This window comes from Cryptomeria japonica, chromosome 5, assembly GCF_030272615.1.
Source record: "Cryptomeria japonica chromosome 5, Sugi_1.0, whole genome shotgun sequence".
In the NCBI taxonomy this organism is placed as follows: Eukaryota; Viridiplantae; Streptophyta; class Pinopsida; order Cupressales; family Cupressaceae; genus Cryptomeria; species Cryptomeria japonica.
The window spans coordinates 885,250,578-885,268,235 of NC_081409.1; the positions used below are offsets into that span (position 1 = coordinate 885,250,578).

General features: G+C 39.2%; 1 protein-coding gene across 5 annotated transcripts in view; it reads right to left on the reverse strand.

The window, feature by feature from the left end:
* LOC131028011 (uncharacterized) overlaps window positions 1–17,658 on the reverse strand; it is a 202,597-nt gene that overhangs the window by 60,688 nt on the left and 124,251 nt on the right. For all 5 annotated transcript variants that reach the window (XM_057958126.2, XM_057958125.2, XM_057958124.2 and 2 more), the window contains one exon: window positions 11,670–11,805. In XM_057958126.2, coding sequence (XP_057814109.1) covers window positions 11,670–11,805 — 136 coding nt within the window. The remainder of the gene's footprint in view (window positions 1–11,669; window positions 11,806–17,658) is intronic.

The following is a 17,658-nucleotide window of genomic DNA, read 5'->3' on the forward strand; positions in this document are numbered from 1 at the left end:
AGCCCCCTGGGCGATTTTGGCAAATTCTCAACATTGTGAAATTTTAACCTTTGGCCTCTGGGTCCAAAATTCGGCCCATAAGACAATTTTGGGAACTTTAGCAAAATTTTAGACTCCAGACCAGTTTTCGCCAGATTCTACAAATTTGGATTTCAGAGGCTTCGGAACTCCAAGGCATTTGGGCAAGTTTCGCAACCTCGGCACTTTGGTCAGGAAATTCGCTTCTTCATCAGCAGGCAAAAATCATCCTTTACTCAAATCCCACAAACATCGTGGAGACAAACCTTATGCAATCTACTTCATAGCTCTTTGTGCAAAAAAACGGTGACTTTGGTCCTCGTGCGACCTTTAGACACACTGCTCTTGCTTGGCGGGCTTCGCCAATTTCCATCACCTTACGCCTATCCAAGGCGATTTTCAAAATTTTGAACAAACCTCTTGGCATTCGTGCCTGAGGGCTAGACTAGCCGGGTGGATTCATCAGCTCTTTTCTTCGATACCATCACTTTACGGACCAGTCACGGACTCCCTCGAAAGGACGTGAGACACTCCGCGCGAAACTCAACAGGGCAAAGACGAAAAGCTCAAAAACAGGAAGGGGGACCCTGTCGGCGACAGGGAGCGTGTGCAACGCACAACAACGCTAAAATGCCTTGGTCAAGGACTCTTGCAATTTGCCTGTTTCTCCATGCATCCTTCATTCTGGCGCCCTCCACAAGGCTAGGGCGGGAATTCCTCCCGAGGAAGGAATTCATTGTTTTGTGAATTGTCCATGTCTTCTTTTCAACATCCCTATTTTTTAGGGATCCTCCTACAATTTAGGAGCCAGGTTCATTGGATGGAGAATTCTACCACTATTCTGAATCTATAAAATTTTCCACACTCCATTGAGATTCGGTGTCTAAAAATAGCAAATTCAAAAATTTGCGTGAGGGGAATTTTGCATTTTATTCCTCCTTGACTCCTTGGATTCTATGCCTTAGGCGAAATTTCAACTTTTAGCTTGGGCGGAATTTTCACTCTGCCATGGATTCAGGGAATTTGTCCATCTGTCCTTGCCTTCCTCATATTGGCACCCAATGGCATACTTGGATGGAATTTTCACTCTGCCATGGATTCATGGAATTTTCCATCTGTCCTTGCCTTCCTCATTTTGGCACCCAACTACATACTTGGGCACAATTTTCACTCTGCCATGGATTCATGGAATTTTCCATTTGTCCTTGCCTTCCTCATTTTGGCGCCCAACTGCATACTTGGGCGCAATTTTCACTCTGCCATGGATTCATGGAATTCCATCTGTCCTTGCCTTCCTTATTTTAGCGCCCAACTGCATACTTGGGCGCAATTTTCACTCTGCCATAGATTCATGGAATTTTCCATCTATCCTTGCCTTCCTCATTTTGGCACCCAACTGCATACTTGGGCGGATTTTTCACTCTGCCATGGATTCATGGAATTTTCCATCTGTCCTTGCCTTCCTTATTTTAGCGCCCAACTGCATACTTGGGCGCAATTTTCACTCTGCCATGGATTCATGGAATTTTCCATCTGTCCTTGCCTTCCTCATTTTGGCGCCCAACTGCATACTTGGGCGCAATTTTTACTCTGCCATGGATTCATGGAATTTTCCATCTGTCCAAGCCTTCCTCATTTTGGCGCCCAACTGCATACTTGGGCGGAATTTTCACTCTGACATGGATTCATGGAATTTTCCATCTGTCCTTGCCTTCCTCATTTTGGCGCCCAACTGCATACTTGGACGGAATTTTCACTCTGCCATGGATTCATGGAATTTTCCATCTGTCCTTGCCTTCCTCATTTTGGCGCCCAACGGCATTCTTGGGCGCAATTTTCACTCTACCATGGATTCATGGAATTTTCCATCTGTCCTTGCCTTCCTCATTTTGGCACCCAACTGCATACTTGGGCAGATTTCTCACTCTGCCATGGATTCGCGGAATTTTCCATCTATCCTTGCCTTCCTTATTTTAGCGCCCAACTGCATACTTGGGCGCAATTTTCACTCTGCCATGGATTCATGGAATTTTCCATCTGTCCTTGCCTTCCTCATTTTGGCGCCCAACTGCATACTTGGGTGCAATTTTCACTCTGCCGTGGATTCATGGAATTTTCCATCTGTCCTTGCCTTCCTCATTTTGGCGCCCAACTGCATACTTGGGCAGAATTTTCATTCTGCCATGGATTCATGGAATTTTCTATCTGTCCTTGCCTTCCTCATTTTGGCGCCCAACGACATTTTTGGGCGCAATTTTCACTCTGCCATGGATTCATGGAATTTTCCATCTGTCCTTGCCTTCCTCATTTTGGCGCCCAACAGCATACTTGGGCAGATTTTTCACTCTGCCATGGATTCATGGAATTTTCCATCTGTCCTTGCCTTCCTTATTTTGGCACCCAACTGCATACTTGGGCGCAATTTTCACTCTGCCATGGATTCATGGAATTTTCCATCTGTCCTTGCCTTCCTCATTTTGGCGCCCAACTGCATACTTGGGTGCAATTTTCACTCTGCCATGGATTCATGGAATTTTTCCCGCTTTGCAATTTTGGAATGACTTCCTGAACCTTGGTGAATTTTTGAGCTTTCCATTTTAGGCATAGGCTTCCAGCACTTGATCAATTTCTGGCTTTCTTTGTCTGTTGTCTGACTTTCCGGAATTAGAAATGTCTGCGAACGTTTGATCCTTGTCGCCTTGTCTGACTGACCTTACTAGTACTGACTTTCCAAAAATAGAAACCTTCAAAGTGTCAGCGTTAGACCCCTAGACAGGGTGCAGGAATGACTTACTATAAATAGAAACTTACTAAAAATAGTAAGTTTCATTTTTGGCAAAATGATGACATTCCAGGACTCAGAAAAACCCCTAAAAAATAGGGACTTTCTAAAAATAGAAAGTTGCTCCGTTTGGGCTCAAATTTTATTGGGAGGTTCCTTGAAGGGTCCTGATTCCACTTGTATGTTCAGTTTCTTCAAAACCCTAACAGAAACCCCTAAAATCTAGGACAAAAGGCATAAACCCAAAAACAAGACAAAACAGGCCCTAGACTTAGCCGAATTTGCTCAAACGAAAGGCAGACTTGACCAATATGACCCCCAAACACTTGCAAAGTAGAGAGACTGATGAGACTGCTACAAAAAGACCCCAAAAACAAAGCCAAAAGACCGGAAGGGCCTAAAAAGTAGGGGGTCCCCATTTGCAATGGGGCGATGTGTGAAAACGTCACAACAATACTATGTATAGAAAGGATTTTGGACTTGTATATTTTCAAAAGGATAATGAAGAATGTATCTTAGTTTGTGTGTTCTATATGTAATCATGTGTTATCATTACCAATTTCTCGTATGTCAAATTGGTAGTCTTTTTATGCATATGTGATATGTGCAATTGATGTGATGATACACAAGCAACCTTTGGTATCTCGGTTTGAATGTGTTGGAGTAGCCTATCTCTTTGTATGTCGAGATCTATCATTCTTGGCCAACCATGCTATGTTATAAACTCCCCTTGTAATGTGATACCAGTTGGCAAATATCAGTTGATGTTCGTATGTATATCGTTGGGGTTTCTATCTTTTATATCTTTTTAGTTTTACGTTTTCTCCTTTATGTCCTTTCAGGTTAAAAGTACACAAAAATCCTGGGTAGTATCCCTTAGGAATCTGCCCCTGTTTTGCTGATTTAAACTCCAAGGAATATTGTCAAACACTTTGCACACAAGGTTTAAACTTGCTGATTGATGATTCTTTCGGTGTTTTCAACAAAGATAATTATAATATGCATTCAATAGGATCATAGAACATATGCAAATGACTGAAATGAAATGAGGATGTAATGCAAGATAAATATAATGCAATTCTATAGCTGATGTGCCACTACAGCCAAAGGGCATTAATGCAAACACTTGGCAAGCAACCTACCAAAGTAAATAAACACCTAAGGCAAGAGGGTATTTTTGCAAACAATTCAATGCAACTTCTATTGTCCTAGTTTTTGAACTTGCACAAATTAGGACGACCCCACAAATTTCTGCTTAAAATTTGTGATTTTAAGGTTCTGAGGCACGTTTTCCAAGGTGGAAAGTCTGCGATTCTTGAAGATAAATCAATCACAAGCTTATCTTCCATATCTGTGAAAATTTTGGTTACTTTTGGCATTCATTTTGGCCATTTTCTTTGCAAATTCAAGTTTCGGATCAGTCACTGCAAGTAGGAACTTTTTGGTGTCATTGCAAGTAAGTTTCTTGTAACTTGCAATGGGGGTTTTGTTGTGCGTTGCACACGCTCCCTGTCGTCGACAGGCTCCCCCTTCCTTTTTTGGGCCTTTCTGTCTTCGCCCTGTTGAGTTTTGTGCAGAGTGTCTCGGGTCCTTTCGAGCGAGCCCACGACTGGTCTGTGAAGTGATGATGTTGAACGAAGAAGCCGGTGATTCAATTAGGCTAGTAGAGCACTCGGGCACGAATTCCAAGAGATTGTTCAAACTTGTGAAATCGCCTTGAATAGGCGTGAGATGATAGAGGTTGGCGAAGCCAGCCAAGAAAAGGACAGTGTGTCTGAAGGTCGCATGAGGACCCAAAGTTGTCGTTTTTCGCGTAAGAGCGATGAGATAGATTACATGATGTTTGTTCTTACAGAGTTTACAAGATTTGAATGAATGATGGTTTTCGCCAACTGGTGGAGAAGGAGGAGCAAATTTCTTTGCAAAATGCCAAGGTTGACAAACTCGCCCAAGTGCCCAAGCTCGCACTTCTTGAGAGAAAAGTTAAAAATCGCCAAAATGCCCAGGAAGGGCGAATTTCGGACTTTCAGGCCAAAATGAGAGAAATGCTGAAAGTTGGCAAAAGTGCCAAAAGGTCCGAAATTCACTTAAAGTTGACAAAAACTCCTTAAGGTCCAAAATTCTCTTAAAGTTGGCAAAAGTGCCAAATGGTCCGAAATTTGTTGAAAGTTGGCAAAAGTGCCAAATGGTCCGAAATTTGTTTAAAGTTGGCAAAGGTGCCAAATGGTCTAAAAAAGTTCAAAATTGCCAAAACGTTTAAAAGGTCCGAAAAGGATAAAAGCGCCGAAGTTCGCACTTGGGGTAAAAACAAAGTTTAAAGTTTTTAAAGGGCCTCCATATCCGCGAAAGTCATGAGCTGGAGGAAAAGCGCGAAGAAGTAGAGGTGGAAATTGGTGAAGTCACCAAATGGTGCGAAACTGGAAAATCACCATAAAGTTCGCATTGCTCGCAAACTCCTCATAAGGTCCGAAATTCGCCATCGAGGGCAAAGTCACAACGCGTAAGGCAAATATAAGGAAAACTAGAAAGTTCTAGCTAGGATATTGAAATAAAGTAGAGAGGCTTCCCACAAGATCTCTAAATGTATAGAAACATCTCCCTTGATCTCACGGTCGACAAAGAATCGAATAGTGAATTTCTCTCTAGTTCCTACCTACTAGAGTGTGCATCGCCTACAAGTCATCTCCACTTGACGACTATACTCACATTAATTGCACTCTTGTCTACTCAAGAGGAAATATAAATGTACAATGTTGCTTCGAATAGAATAGGAGGATAACCACTTTAGAAATGCTATAAATGTTCATCATAGAAGCCAAAGGTAAAACTAATATGCTAGAAAAGAGAAATAGAATTTGTATGGATGCACAGCCTATCAATGTTCTCTATGATAACCTTAATTATCTTCCCTTTTCAAGATAGATGTTGGCGAGAGCACCGAAGGTACATCTATAAAGGATTTGATGGATATAATCACACACTTCACAGATTGTAAAGCTGCAAATATTACAGCTCAATCTCCTAAGAGGTGTGGGAAGCAAAATATTTTGAAGAGCAAAGAGCTAGATAAAAACATCTCTTTAATTTTCATTATGCATCAATTCAATTGGTCCAATACTAAGCCCCCAGATTTCAAATCAGTTTATAGGTTTAGTAGTATTTCTGGAAACCACAAGATTAAATCAAAGGTAAAAATGTGCAAGATGATTGTGCACAACCTATTATTGAAAAGCTGATCTGTTTAGAAGATAGACCGCAGCTCCTTTATAATTCACTCAGGGTGAATAATGTAAAAGCAGGTAAGCATCTGAAAGATTGTTATGGCATGTCATAGTTTTGTCAACCACCAAGGACTAACACAAAAGAAATTGAATATAGAACACTTGAGTATAGCTGAAAGGGGGCAAAATGTGAAGGAAACAAACGGTAAAATTAAAAAAATAAACAGAAATGAAGGACAAAGTTAAGGTGATCAATAATAATGTTAGTCAACATAATACTAGTATCACACAGAAAGATTGCACAGGCAGCAGCACAGAAAATATGGCAATAAGGAAGCCTTGAAACAAATGATGTTCCATGGCTATAACCTTTAAAATGGATATTGTAAGGTTGAATTGATATGTTAAAAGATTGGCAGCAGAAATCTGAATCAGAGCAAAAGTTAGTGCTCAAACTGAAGCAAATGAAACGAAAGATGTCACTCTGCAAACAGTGAAGCCTACAAACAAACTTAAGAATGCTTATGAAAAGGAAGGTGTGGAAAATGAACAACTTAAGGTAAGTATTTCCGCCACTGCTTTTGTTTCCACCTCCACAACTACACAGTCTCCAGCACTTCCAATTTTGCTTCCACATTGCTGCCACAGCCTACTACACCTGTTCTGCACATTTATTTATCCTAATGTTATCAACGGTACTGACAAATCTAGGAGATAGATGGGCTGCATTTATGTACTCAGTATGAGTAATTTAATCTTGAATTATGGCAATCTATAATTTTATGCATTTATGTAGGGTGATATACTTAGTATGATTACCAATGTTATGAACATATGTGGTGTGATATACTTAGTATGATTACCAATGTTATGAACATATCTGGTAAGATATACTCAAAAAGATTAATTAAAATTTAACTACAGTAGTTGCACACTAGATACTATATGGACCATAGAAGCAAACATCTGGAAAAAATCGTGATTATACGCGTTTAATCGGGAGTCGGGGAGAAGACCGATTTTTTCCCCCAAAAAATAGGTAAAAATCGGTCAACTGCAGTCAACGATTTTTTCGTTGAAAATCACCAGAAAATCGTGATTAAAACCCAATAAGGCAAAAAACAGCGAAAAATCGCGACCGAAAAAGAAACCCTAAACCGCGTGAAAAAAACGGCAATATTTTTGCCTGCGTTTTCTTTAAAGTCTGCGGAGAGCACACATCGATCCATACAAGTCAACGGGGGCAGCAAATCAAAGATATTTAGGTGGCTTTGGTCTTCTGAGAAATCTGCAAGTCGAGAGCAAGAGCAAGTCTTCTGAGAAATTTCCCGGGAGCAGCATTATCAGGGTTTTACGGTTTTTTTTAATCAAAGTTTTTGTTTTTTTCAATACGTCTGTCTCTATTTATGAACTTCCATATTATAATCTCTATTATAGTCTCTATTAGGAGCGACTATGAACCCACTACCCTGGCTTTCCCTTTGGACTATACATCTTATCATGTAATACCATGTCATAGGAGTATATAATATATATGGTATTCAGCTTCGTTTAGTTTATGAAATTTTATTTACAGTTTAGTTTAGTATATGATATTTTATTTGCAGTTTAGTTTACGTCAAATTGGAATTGTATCTTCAATATTTTAAAATATCTCTCTTCAAAATTTTGCTCATAGCTTAACTATGCCACCAAATGGCCTGCACTTCCTTGTCAAGTTGTCAACTATCAAATATGGAATAAATACATACACTTATCCAAAACGTTTTAGCAACACCCTTAAACAAGTCACATAAAAAAGTTTGCTCCAATACCAACTGATCAGTAATCAACTTAAATATTCTTGTGTAAACTCACCAACACTGATTTTTACTTTTTTTACTTCTATGCTGATCAAATGCAATATACTAATATACTACTGAAGTCAACACTCCTAAGGCCAAAATCGATATTTTTTGCATATGAGAAAAGACCAGCAAAGTGGGTTTATGATTCCATTATCATCTTGGAAGTTTTACAAGCCAATTGCTTAAGGACGCTTCAAATGCATTGTGGATCTTCTGTAGGACTTCCACAGATTACCAGCTTGCATTCTGAGGAAGACTTGCTTAATCCTCATGCTTGACTGCTGCAACAGTCATCTTCTACATGTCACCAATGCAGGAATTGATGATTCAACAAATTGAATTACTTGTACATGACCTAAATGGGTATATTCATGCTTACAAGAAACATAAGCATTTGAAACTTTCTTTCTTTTATGTAGTCTAAAAGCCTTCACAATTGTCTTTTTGGTCAAGTCATAACATTTGATTGTAGTCATAAAAACTCATATGTTTAAAAGTATCAATTGAAATTGTTGAAAGACTGAACTAACATGTTTTTGCAGAACTGATTCTTGATCACAATGCCACGTCAAAAAGACTTTGCGTGGACACATTGCACAACCGTTCCTGGTAGCACGAAGGTCAAGTGCAATTGGTGTCTAGAAGAGATCAGTGGTGGAATTTATCGTTTCAAATGGCATTTGTCCAAAGAACGAGGAAATAACACCGTGATATGCAAAGCATGCCCTGCAGATGTCTCGTATCAGGCAAAACAATCTCTTGACGGGATTGTTGAGAGTAAGGCCAAAATGGCAAGAATTGGGGTTGAACTAGGCTCTAGTTCTGCAAATCCCAGGACGAACCATTTGGGTGAGGAGGGCGGTGAAGATGGGAGTTTTAGGGAATGTGGGTCAACACCTAATTCTATAGCACGTGGACCAAACACAGGTGGAGGAAACATTAATACTTTCTTCCAACCTCGTACTACACCAGGATCACAAACCACTTTGGAGAGTACAGGATGGAGGAAAACTGTCACTGAACAGGCAAAGATGGCAATTGGTAATTTTTGGTACTCCTCTCACATGGCATTCCATGCTTCTAGAAATCCATATTGGCAACCCATGGTAGATGCTATTGCAGTTGTAGGACCTGGGTTTCAAGCCCCATCTTACGAGTCATTGAGGGTTGGTATGCTGAAAGATGCAGTAGAGGATGTTCAAGATGTTGTTAAACAACATCGGTTACAGTGGGCTAGGACTGGTTACAGTATCATGTCAGATGGTTGGACAGATAGAAGGAACCGAACTCTCATTAACTTCCTTGTCTTTGTGAGATTGGCACTGTTTTTTTGAAATCTGTGGATGCATCTAATATGATGAAATCCACAAATGCATTGTTTGAGATGTATGACGTGGTAGTTACAGATGTAGGGCCACAAAATGTGGTTCAATTTATCACAGACAATGTTGTTGCTTGTGTTGCTGCAGGGAGACTTCTGACAGATAAATACCCTTCCATGTTTTTTCCACCATGTGCAAGCACATTGCCTTGATCTAACCCTAGAGGACATTGGAAAAATTGAATGGGTTAAGGCGGCATTTCAAAAGGCTGACAAGGTTACCAAATTTGTTTATAATCACACAAGGGTTTTGGCTATAATGTGCTCTTTCACAGGAGGCAAGGAGCTAGTTCGACCAGGGGTGACAAGATTTCCAACATATTTCCTTGCATTACAAACATTATGTAAACAAAAAGGTAATTTGAGGCGAATGTTTGTTTCAGCTGAGTGGATGGAGTCTGGCTTCACAACTCAAGCAAATGGCATAGCAGTGGCAGAGTATATGTATTCTACCACCTTTTGGGAATCTATTGAACAGATTGTAGAATTTTCAGAGCCTTTCGTAAAAGACTTGAGACTAGTGGATGGGGAAAAACCCCTCATGGGATATGTGTATGAGGCCATGGATAGGGCCAAGGAGGTGATAAGGAGTAAGATGAAAAATAACAAGGATAGGTATATGCCGTTGTGGGATATAATTGATAGGAGATAGGATGGACAAATGCACACTCCTCTCCATGTTGCGGGATACTTGCTCAATCCCTTGTTATTCTATAAGACTGACTTCATGGAAATTGATGCTGAGATCAAACAAGGCTTCTTCAAGTGCATGGAAAAAATGTTTCCTGACTTGGAAAATTTGATGCGGCTACGATAGAGTTGGAAGTGTACAAGCATTCTAAGGGTTTTCTCTCTTCTAGGGCTGTTATACAAAGCAAGAAGACCATTCAACAAGGTAGACTCTATAAACTTTTGACAATCTCTTTATTTTGCCAACATGCTCAATAAGGTTGACAAGATTATAAGATATTCTCAGTCTTACAATATCATCTCCATGTAATGTATTTTTCAGCTGCATGGTGGGCTTCTTTTGGAGACGAAATACCAAATTTAAGGTGGATGGCAGTGCGCATTTCGAGCCAACCATGCAGCTCATCGGCTTCTAAGTGTAATTGGAGTGTTTTGAACACGTACATTCCAAGAAACGCAACCGCCTATCACAAAAACGGATGAATGACTTGGTATTTGTTCATCACAACCTTCGCTTGAAGATAAGGAAAGCTCAAGGTGAGAATATTAATATATTGTTGTAGTTTTTTAAAGTGTATTCACTATTCATTGTGTTTTTCACTTGTAAGGGAAACACTAATTTCTACATGGGCAAAATCAGGAACTATTGAGGATGGCTTGCCAATTGACCTCGATGAGATATATCCAGAGTGTGAGTTGCTTGTTGCTGATGATGTTGATGATGATGATGATGTTTATGATGATGATGATGTTGTTGTTGATCGTCCACTTGAGACTGAAGATTTTGATATCATGAGGCAAGCCGACTTTGGTCCTCAATAGATTGATCGAATTAGGACAGGCTCTCACCCGGGAGCTTCATCATCAGAGCCTCTTGCCCTCTAGCATGTCATTGCCTACATTTGATATTTTGGAATTTTGTACTTAGTTTACAAGTTGACTTTGTTCAAAGTCACAAACTATATTGTAATTGACATTTTGACAACTATCACCATCTAGATATTATTTATGCTGTAGTATATTTTGTGCAACGTAATCGATGATATGAATATAAACAACGGAAATCTATTTCCTGCAATTCATGTGTTCAAGTGTCTATTTTATTTGCCTGCAATATCTCTATGCTATGGAAATGCCTTAATATATATAAAAAAAGTAGTTTTTGATTGTTTTTCTACAATTTTTTACGTTTTTTTGTAAATCCGATTTTTTACCGATATTTTCCCGATTTTTTGAAAAAATCTTATACTTCTGATTTGCCGATTAATTCCCCAAACGATTATTGCTTCCGTGATATGGACCATCATTTCCAACTATATACATGTCCTTGCTCTTTACAATATATATTAGTGGAATCACCATGATCAAAATTTTGCATAATGAGACTACTGTCTAAGCTATGTAAAGACAACAGTGGTGTAAATTTGTGTAGAGAGTTCTTATCTTCAATATCTGGGTGAATATTCTGGTTCCATATTGTTTCTTTTACGTAATTGATACCTACAAGTTACCAATGTTGGCTTCTATGTATAGTGTGGCTTAAGGAATAGTCAATCATCCAATTGTTGAAAAAAACATATCATGAAAACAAACTTACTTTGTGAAGATTAATCAAGTTAATAAGTATTCCATCAACTGGCCATTGCATATTGTAGTTACTTTTTGTACTATCTTAAATTGCAATATTGTATACTTTCCTATATATTCTGTGTAAGGAAAACAAAACATACCTTCAGAAAAGGAGCAAGTTGGAAAAAATCACCAACAATGAAGTCAATATAATCAGCTACACCATATAACCTTGCATTGTGGCAAGCATAATCAATCTTCTTTGGATCTATGTCTATGGCAACCACATGATGAGACCTAAGAACAATACAAGAACTAATGAACTACTAAACAGGTACATGATGAATTGAATAAGATATTACAATAAATTTCAAAACAGATGATATCACAATTCCACTCTCAATTTGGTGAAAAATTTTAGTAACTCACAGGATTCCAATAATATTCTTATGTCATGCATTTCTAGTTTACAGCTCACTTTAGCGCAACCATTTTAGCTATAATAGACCCAAACATCACCTTACAATGCAATGGTGGGGTGTATTTGTGACTTTTCTTGAAACTTGCTTTACATTAATTAAACATAAAGAAGATTGTAATGTCCCGCCCTAGGTGGAACTACTGAGAACTGTTCTGTAGCAACCTGTTGGTTAATTTTAATTTCATAAACTATCTTTTCCAGTATTTTGGTGTTCTTTCAGAACTAGACAGAAGTTGCAGAAGATGTGTCTTGATTTGAAGATGTGTCTTGATTTGTGTTTGTAGTTTTTAAGGAGAAATAACAATTATATTTTTGCAATTAATGAAGCAAACTGAAACTAACTTAGGAATTACAGTCGAGCTTGTTATTTCAATCAGACTTCTACTATAAACAAATACACTAGTTTTCTTATGATAATGGTGCTATTACAAACAAGCAATGTCTTTCAAATCACTTTCTAACATACCCGATGGCTCCTTTGCATAAGAGTAGTTAATGAGTTGATCATTAGGCAAGCAAACAACCAAGGTGTTCACTCAAAAAATGATTCACAGTGATTTAGAAATCTGCTCTTCCTTTCTCCAAACTGCTGCCATAGAGAGGTCTGATGTAGATGCTCATATTGGTAGATATATGCTATGATTAACCCTTGAGTTTGGAGATGTTTAGAGACTCCACATCCTACAGCTGATACGGCTTGCTATAGGTCTGATTTATGTATATTAAATCCCTTTTGTCTAGTACAACCCTTGGAGAATGAACTATTGTGTTGGAGATGCGATCTCGATGATGGACGGCTACCTAAAACGAAGTTTGGGGCTGGAATGACCTTCAAATGAGCTGCAAAGGGGATCAGCCTAGCAAGCAGCCACCTCACTACAGCCACTACTAGAAGACTCCTTAATCTGGTCCAAAAACACTTCAAACTGCTGGAAATGGAGTTTCATACAAACCCCAATCTAAAAATGCATCAAGACTCTTGTTCACTTCCAACAAGCCAAATAGGGGGTGGCTAAAAAAGCAAGCTCCTCTTTCAGATTTCTATCAGCAAACACCTCTTCCAAAATTGGTTTCTTTGTAGCCCAACTAAGATCCCTGAAGTAGAATCTCCTTGCACACTCTTGGCTGGTCTCTCACAGCTGCAAGTGTGTTTACTTATTGAGGTTTTGTAACTCGCTCTAGGCAATACTCACTAGAAACTGGTTTTTCGCCGAGTTTTGCTGAGTCCTGCCGAGTCCTGATTCGGGTCAGCCTTGCCGAGTTCGCGCCGAGTCTGAGTCTCGTTTCTATGATTCTAACTGCAATCTGCTACTAATCCACTAACTATTAACCTTTACAAATGAAGAAGCAAAGCCATATATAGTGGTCTCATTCGAATTGAGTGCCTTAGATTGATTCACAATCAATGGCCAAGATTGAAAGATAGAAACCCTAGTTAGGGTTTGTTACACCCATTAGAAAGCATTTAATGCTTGACCAATGACAAAATTACAATAAAATGGACTCGTCCTTCCTTGAATAATTGACCAATAAATGACGACAGTAGGTGCATCAAACTTTGTGCCAATATGTGGTAGTTATCTCTTTGATGGATAAGTCGAATTCATTGAATTTGGACGCCTTAGCTTGAAATGATGTAATTCGATAAGTGATGATTGGACGCCAACTTAGTTTGATTGATCTTTGTAACACATCACAAGTTGTAAATGAATGAGGCATATCTCTTCATGCTCAACGTTTCCAAGCTCAATCAATGAATGAGACGAAGGTAGGAGATATTCCCAAATTGCATCACCTTCTTTGATTAACTCTTCTGAAACTATCTCTTGTCTTGATCACCTTTACCAGAAGCTTCCGCCTTTGATAACTCCCTTGTTTATGATGTATATGGATAGCTTGCCTTCATATGAGGAAGTACTTCCATGCATATGAATTTGCCTATAGAGTGTCTTCTTGTAAAACAATCCTCATTTGGGAATCCACCTCCCACACTGATAGTATCCTTGGATTTCTGAAGGAAATGCAAGGTTATCAAAATTTCCTTCCTTTCATTGAAGTGTCCTATGTCACCTTATTCAAGTCTTCCATATTGTCTTGATCCATTTCTTCACATTCTTGAGATGTTCTCGGATGTGGTGAAGATATCTTTGTTTCCCTGAGAGTCATTTGTTATGGTTGAGTCCTCCTTTCGAGCGATGAAATACCTATCCCTATTGAAACTGATAATCTTTGCACTAGCTCCTGCCTTCGTTCTAGACAGTTAATCCTACAAAACAAAAGGCCTTGAATCACAATTGTGCTTAAGTCTTATATTGATAAAAGAATTCAGTCTTCTAAAATTTATCTTCTATCTCTCATATTCCTTATTTCCAGTTGGAAATTCAATCATATGTTCTGATTTATCCCTATCAATTTGGGAACAAAATCTTCTTGGCATTGAGTTGTCATTGATGTCAACTGGTATTGCAGGAAGGCTACCGGTAGAGGTATGTCATCCGGTATGAAGAAGAATGTATCGGTATGGTGAAACACAAGTAGTTGTTGAGACTTGAGACTATCAGTGACTTCACCAATATGAGGTGAGATGCATGTGTGTGTGAGCATGTTGCGTGATAACTGGTAGAGCTAAAACCAGTCTGGAGTTTGGCTGCCTGTTTATGATGCAGAGGCAAAATGTTAAAGTAATCACAAACCACCGGAGGTGAATATGTGCTACCTGTGTAGTGTGCACTACCGGTTAGCAGGACAAGAAGGTCTCACCGGTAAAGACCTGTACCAGTATGAGTTTGTTGAATGTTCAAGTGTAAACCGACTAAGTGTCGGTGAGCCAAGTGTATGACAATTGTGATGCCATGTGGAGTTGAGGTGGCAAACATGCAAAGGTCAGTGAAGCCTCCATCGACATGGTCGTTGAAACAACTAGTCGACATTAATAAAACAGCCAATAATCAAGTGGGATTGTAACTGACTGATGTGGCTTGAGGAAGAAAGAATGACAGAGGAAGATCAGGGAGTAGTTGGCGCCTGGATCGAAGCAAAGAATTCAGATTGCAAGAAGACATCGAGAAGGAAACAGCTGAGCTTTTTATGACTCGACAGATTTCAAGGTAGAAATTCATGTACGAGATTGCTATCTTTAGCAAGTATGCATTGGATAATGGAAAACGTGTACAGATGCATTCCTCGAGTACAGGTGATCGATCCAAGACAGACTGGATCGGATCTCATGCAGATTGTGTCGGGTAAAGGAAACCCTAACCGCTCCAAGTTTGAATTGATTCTTGGCGGGAAAGCTCAAGTTTAAATATGATCAATTGAGACTGTGATTGCTGCTGCTGCAGAATGAAGACAAGTGTAAAATTGTTGTCAGAGAGCCAAAGAGATAAACACTTCAAGTGTTTATGAGCGAAGATCTGACTGATAAGTTGAAGCAGAGTAAACCAGTGTAAGGAACAACCGGTGGAGTGTGCATTGAACACAAAGGTGACAAACCGGCATAAGTTGTGCCTGATTAAGAGTGATCAAGTGTGAGTTGAAGGTGAAAAGACATTGTGAGAGGGGATTTAGAAAAGTGATCAGCAAAGTCAAGTTGCAGAGTGAGTGGAGGGTATACAGACCGATAAGGCTGAAACCGGCAGAGGAGAATATTGTAAGGTTGCAAAACTTCATTTGCAACAGTGATTTCATTTGTATATCTGAGTTTTATACAGTTTTCACTAAGTTGCAGCTTAGTGCAGGAGTTGTAGCTCCTTTAGGTTGTAGCCTACAAATTGTGCAGGGGTTGGTGCTCCTTTGAGTTGGTGCTCATAAATCAGAGGTTGGTGCTCCTTGGGTTGGTGCCCTAAATATTGTAATCAGAGTTTTATTGTGAGGCTGGATTGGAGAAGAAGATCTCCAACAGCTATTCTCACCGAGGTTTTTCCCACATTGGGTTTTCCTCGTATATATTTGGTGTTGTGTGTTGCATCTTTATGTATGTAGTATATTAATGTTTTAGTAAATCCTTTCACACACCTTGTTTGCAATGTTTGAGCTACCGGTTAGCACTTAGTTTGTTTTATACATTACCGGTATCTCCTTGTTGAAGGAAAAGAGTTTAAATCACTGATTCACCCCCCCTCTCAGTGATCTATTGTGTCCAACAATTGGTATCAAAGCCTAGGTACCTTGTTTTGTCAAAAGCATTCTCTAGCTTGGGTAGATCCTGTCAAATGTTCACAATGGCAAGAAATGAATCCGCCTCCTCAAAAGCTCCTATGTTTGATGGTGTCAACTATGCCTTTTGGAGTAGAAGAATGGAAACCTATTTGTCCTCTCTAGGTTGTGATGTATGGATGGCGGTTGTAAATGGATATACAGTTCCTAATAATCCCCCTAGTGATCCAGATGCTAAGAGGGAATATGAGAACAATGCTAAAGCTAAGAATGCCATTCTTAGTGGGTTGTCTGATAATGAGTTTGTTAAAGTCATGCACTACTCTTCTGCCAAGGAAACTGTTGACGTGGATGAAATCGCATCGCTGCAAACTCCATACGGCCAACGCAGAATAGAATAGCCGACTGATTATCCTACTCTCTCTTGAGATAAGGAAGTCTCTAATGCTTCTTTCTAAGTTTGATCAAACGAGACAACCTCAAGGTTTCTTTTGTCAGGTCTTGACTGCGGGATCTCTCAATGGCTTGATGTGTTTATGCTGGAAACACAAGGGGACTTACATTTGACTAGCAATTCTATGGATAAGTTCCCCGGAACCTTTTACGATCTTTCCATCAGATGATATTGGTTAATTTGAAGCTGTTTTAGTAGGACTACAGATTTTCCGAATAGATAAAAAAGGGGGAGAAAAGAAAGGAAGGATAGGGAGAGAGAGAGAGAGAGACATGAACTGTAAATTCTAACTAAGACAGCAAATTCAGTCAAGCAGACAGACACCTCCAGGAAACTAGATTAGACATCATCAGCCATTTAGACGCAATGCTTGCATAAACTTAGTGCAATCTTCAAAGGAGAAACCAGATTTTCATATTACCAAGTACGATACTAGAATTTCTACATTCATAGTATATATTTGATAATCGAACTGAGCATAAAATGGTCCAGATTAACCATGCGGAAAGAAAAGCAATCAGCTATTCTCTAATGGTATGGACTGTGAAGACTCTATCAGATGCTTGATTAAAAAAAAACTGCTATGCAAAATGAATAGACATAACTAAAAGCTTTTAAAATTAAGTGAAGAAGGAGACCATGCACTCACAAGGAAACTTGAAAACAGCCTTAATTCATTGTATTAATTCCTGCAAATTCCTTCAAAGCTTTTGCAACAATCCAAGAACTTCTTACAAAATGAGGGAAAACCAGTCCCTTAAATAGGCCTCAAAAAGGATGAATGGCCTAGATTAAATCTAAATAAGTGGCCCGATTCATCCATAAAGCAGTGCTGCCCATACCCATAAATGGGAGGCAAATATCAACAACTACCCCAAAATGGGCAATAACTACCCAAAAAGGGATAATTACAACAATTTGGAACAAATTAAAAAGGGGGCACAAAAGTTTTACAATTTGTTGACCAAAAGTCAACTGTCACCTTTTTGGGACAAAAAGTGCATTTTAAGATTTGGAAGGGAAAAAACACTTTTGAGAAACTACTTTCTCTATTTCGGTT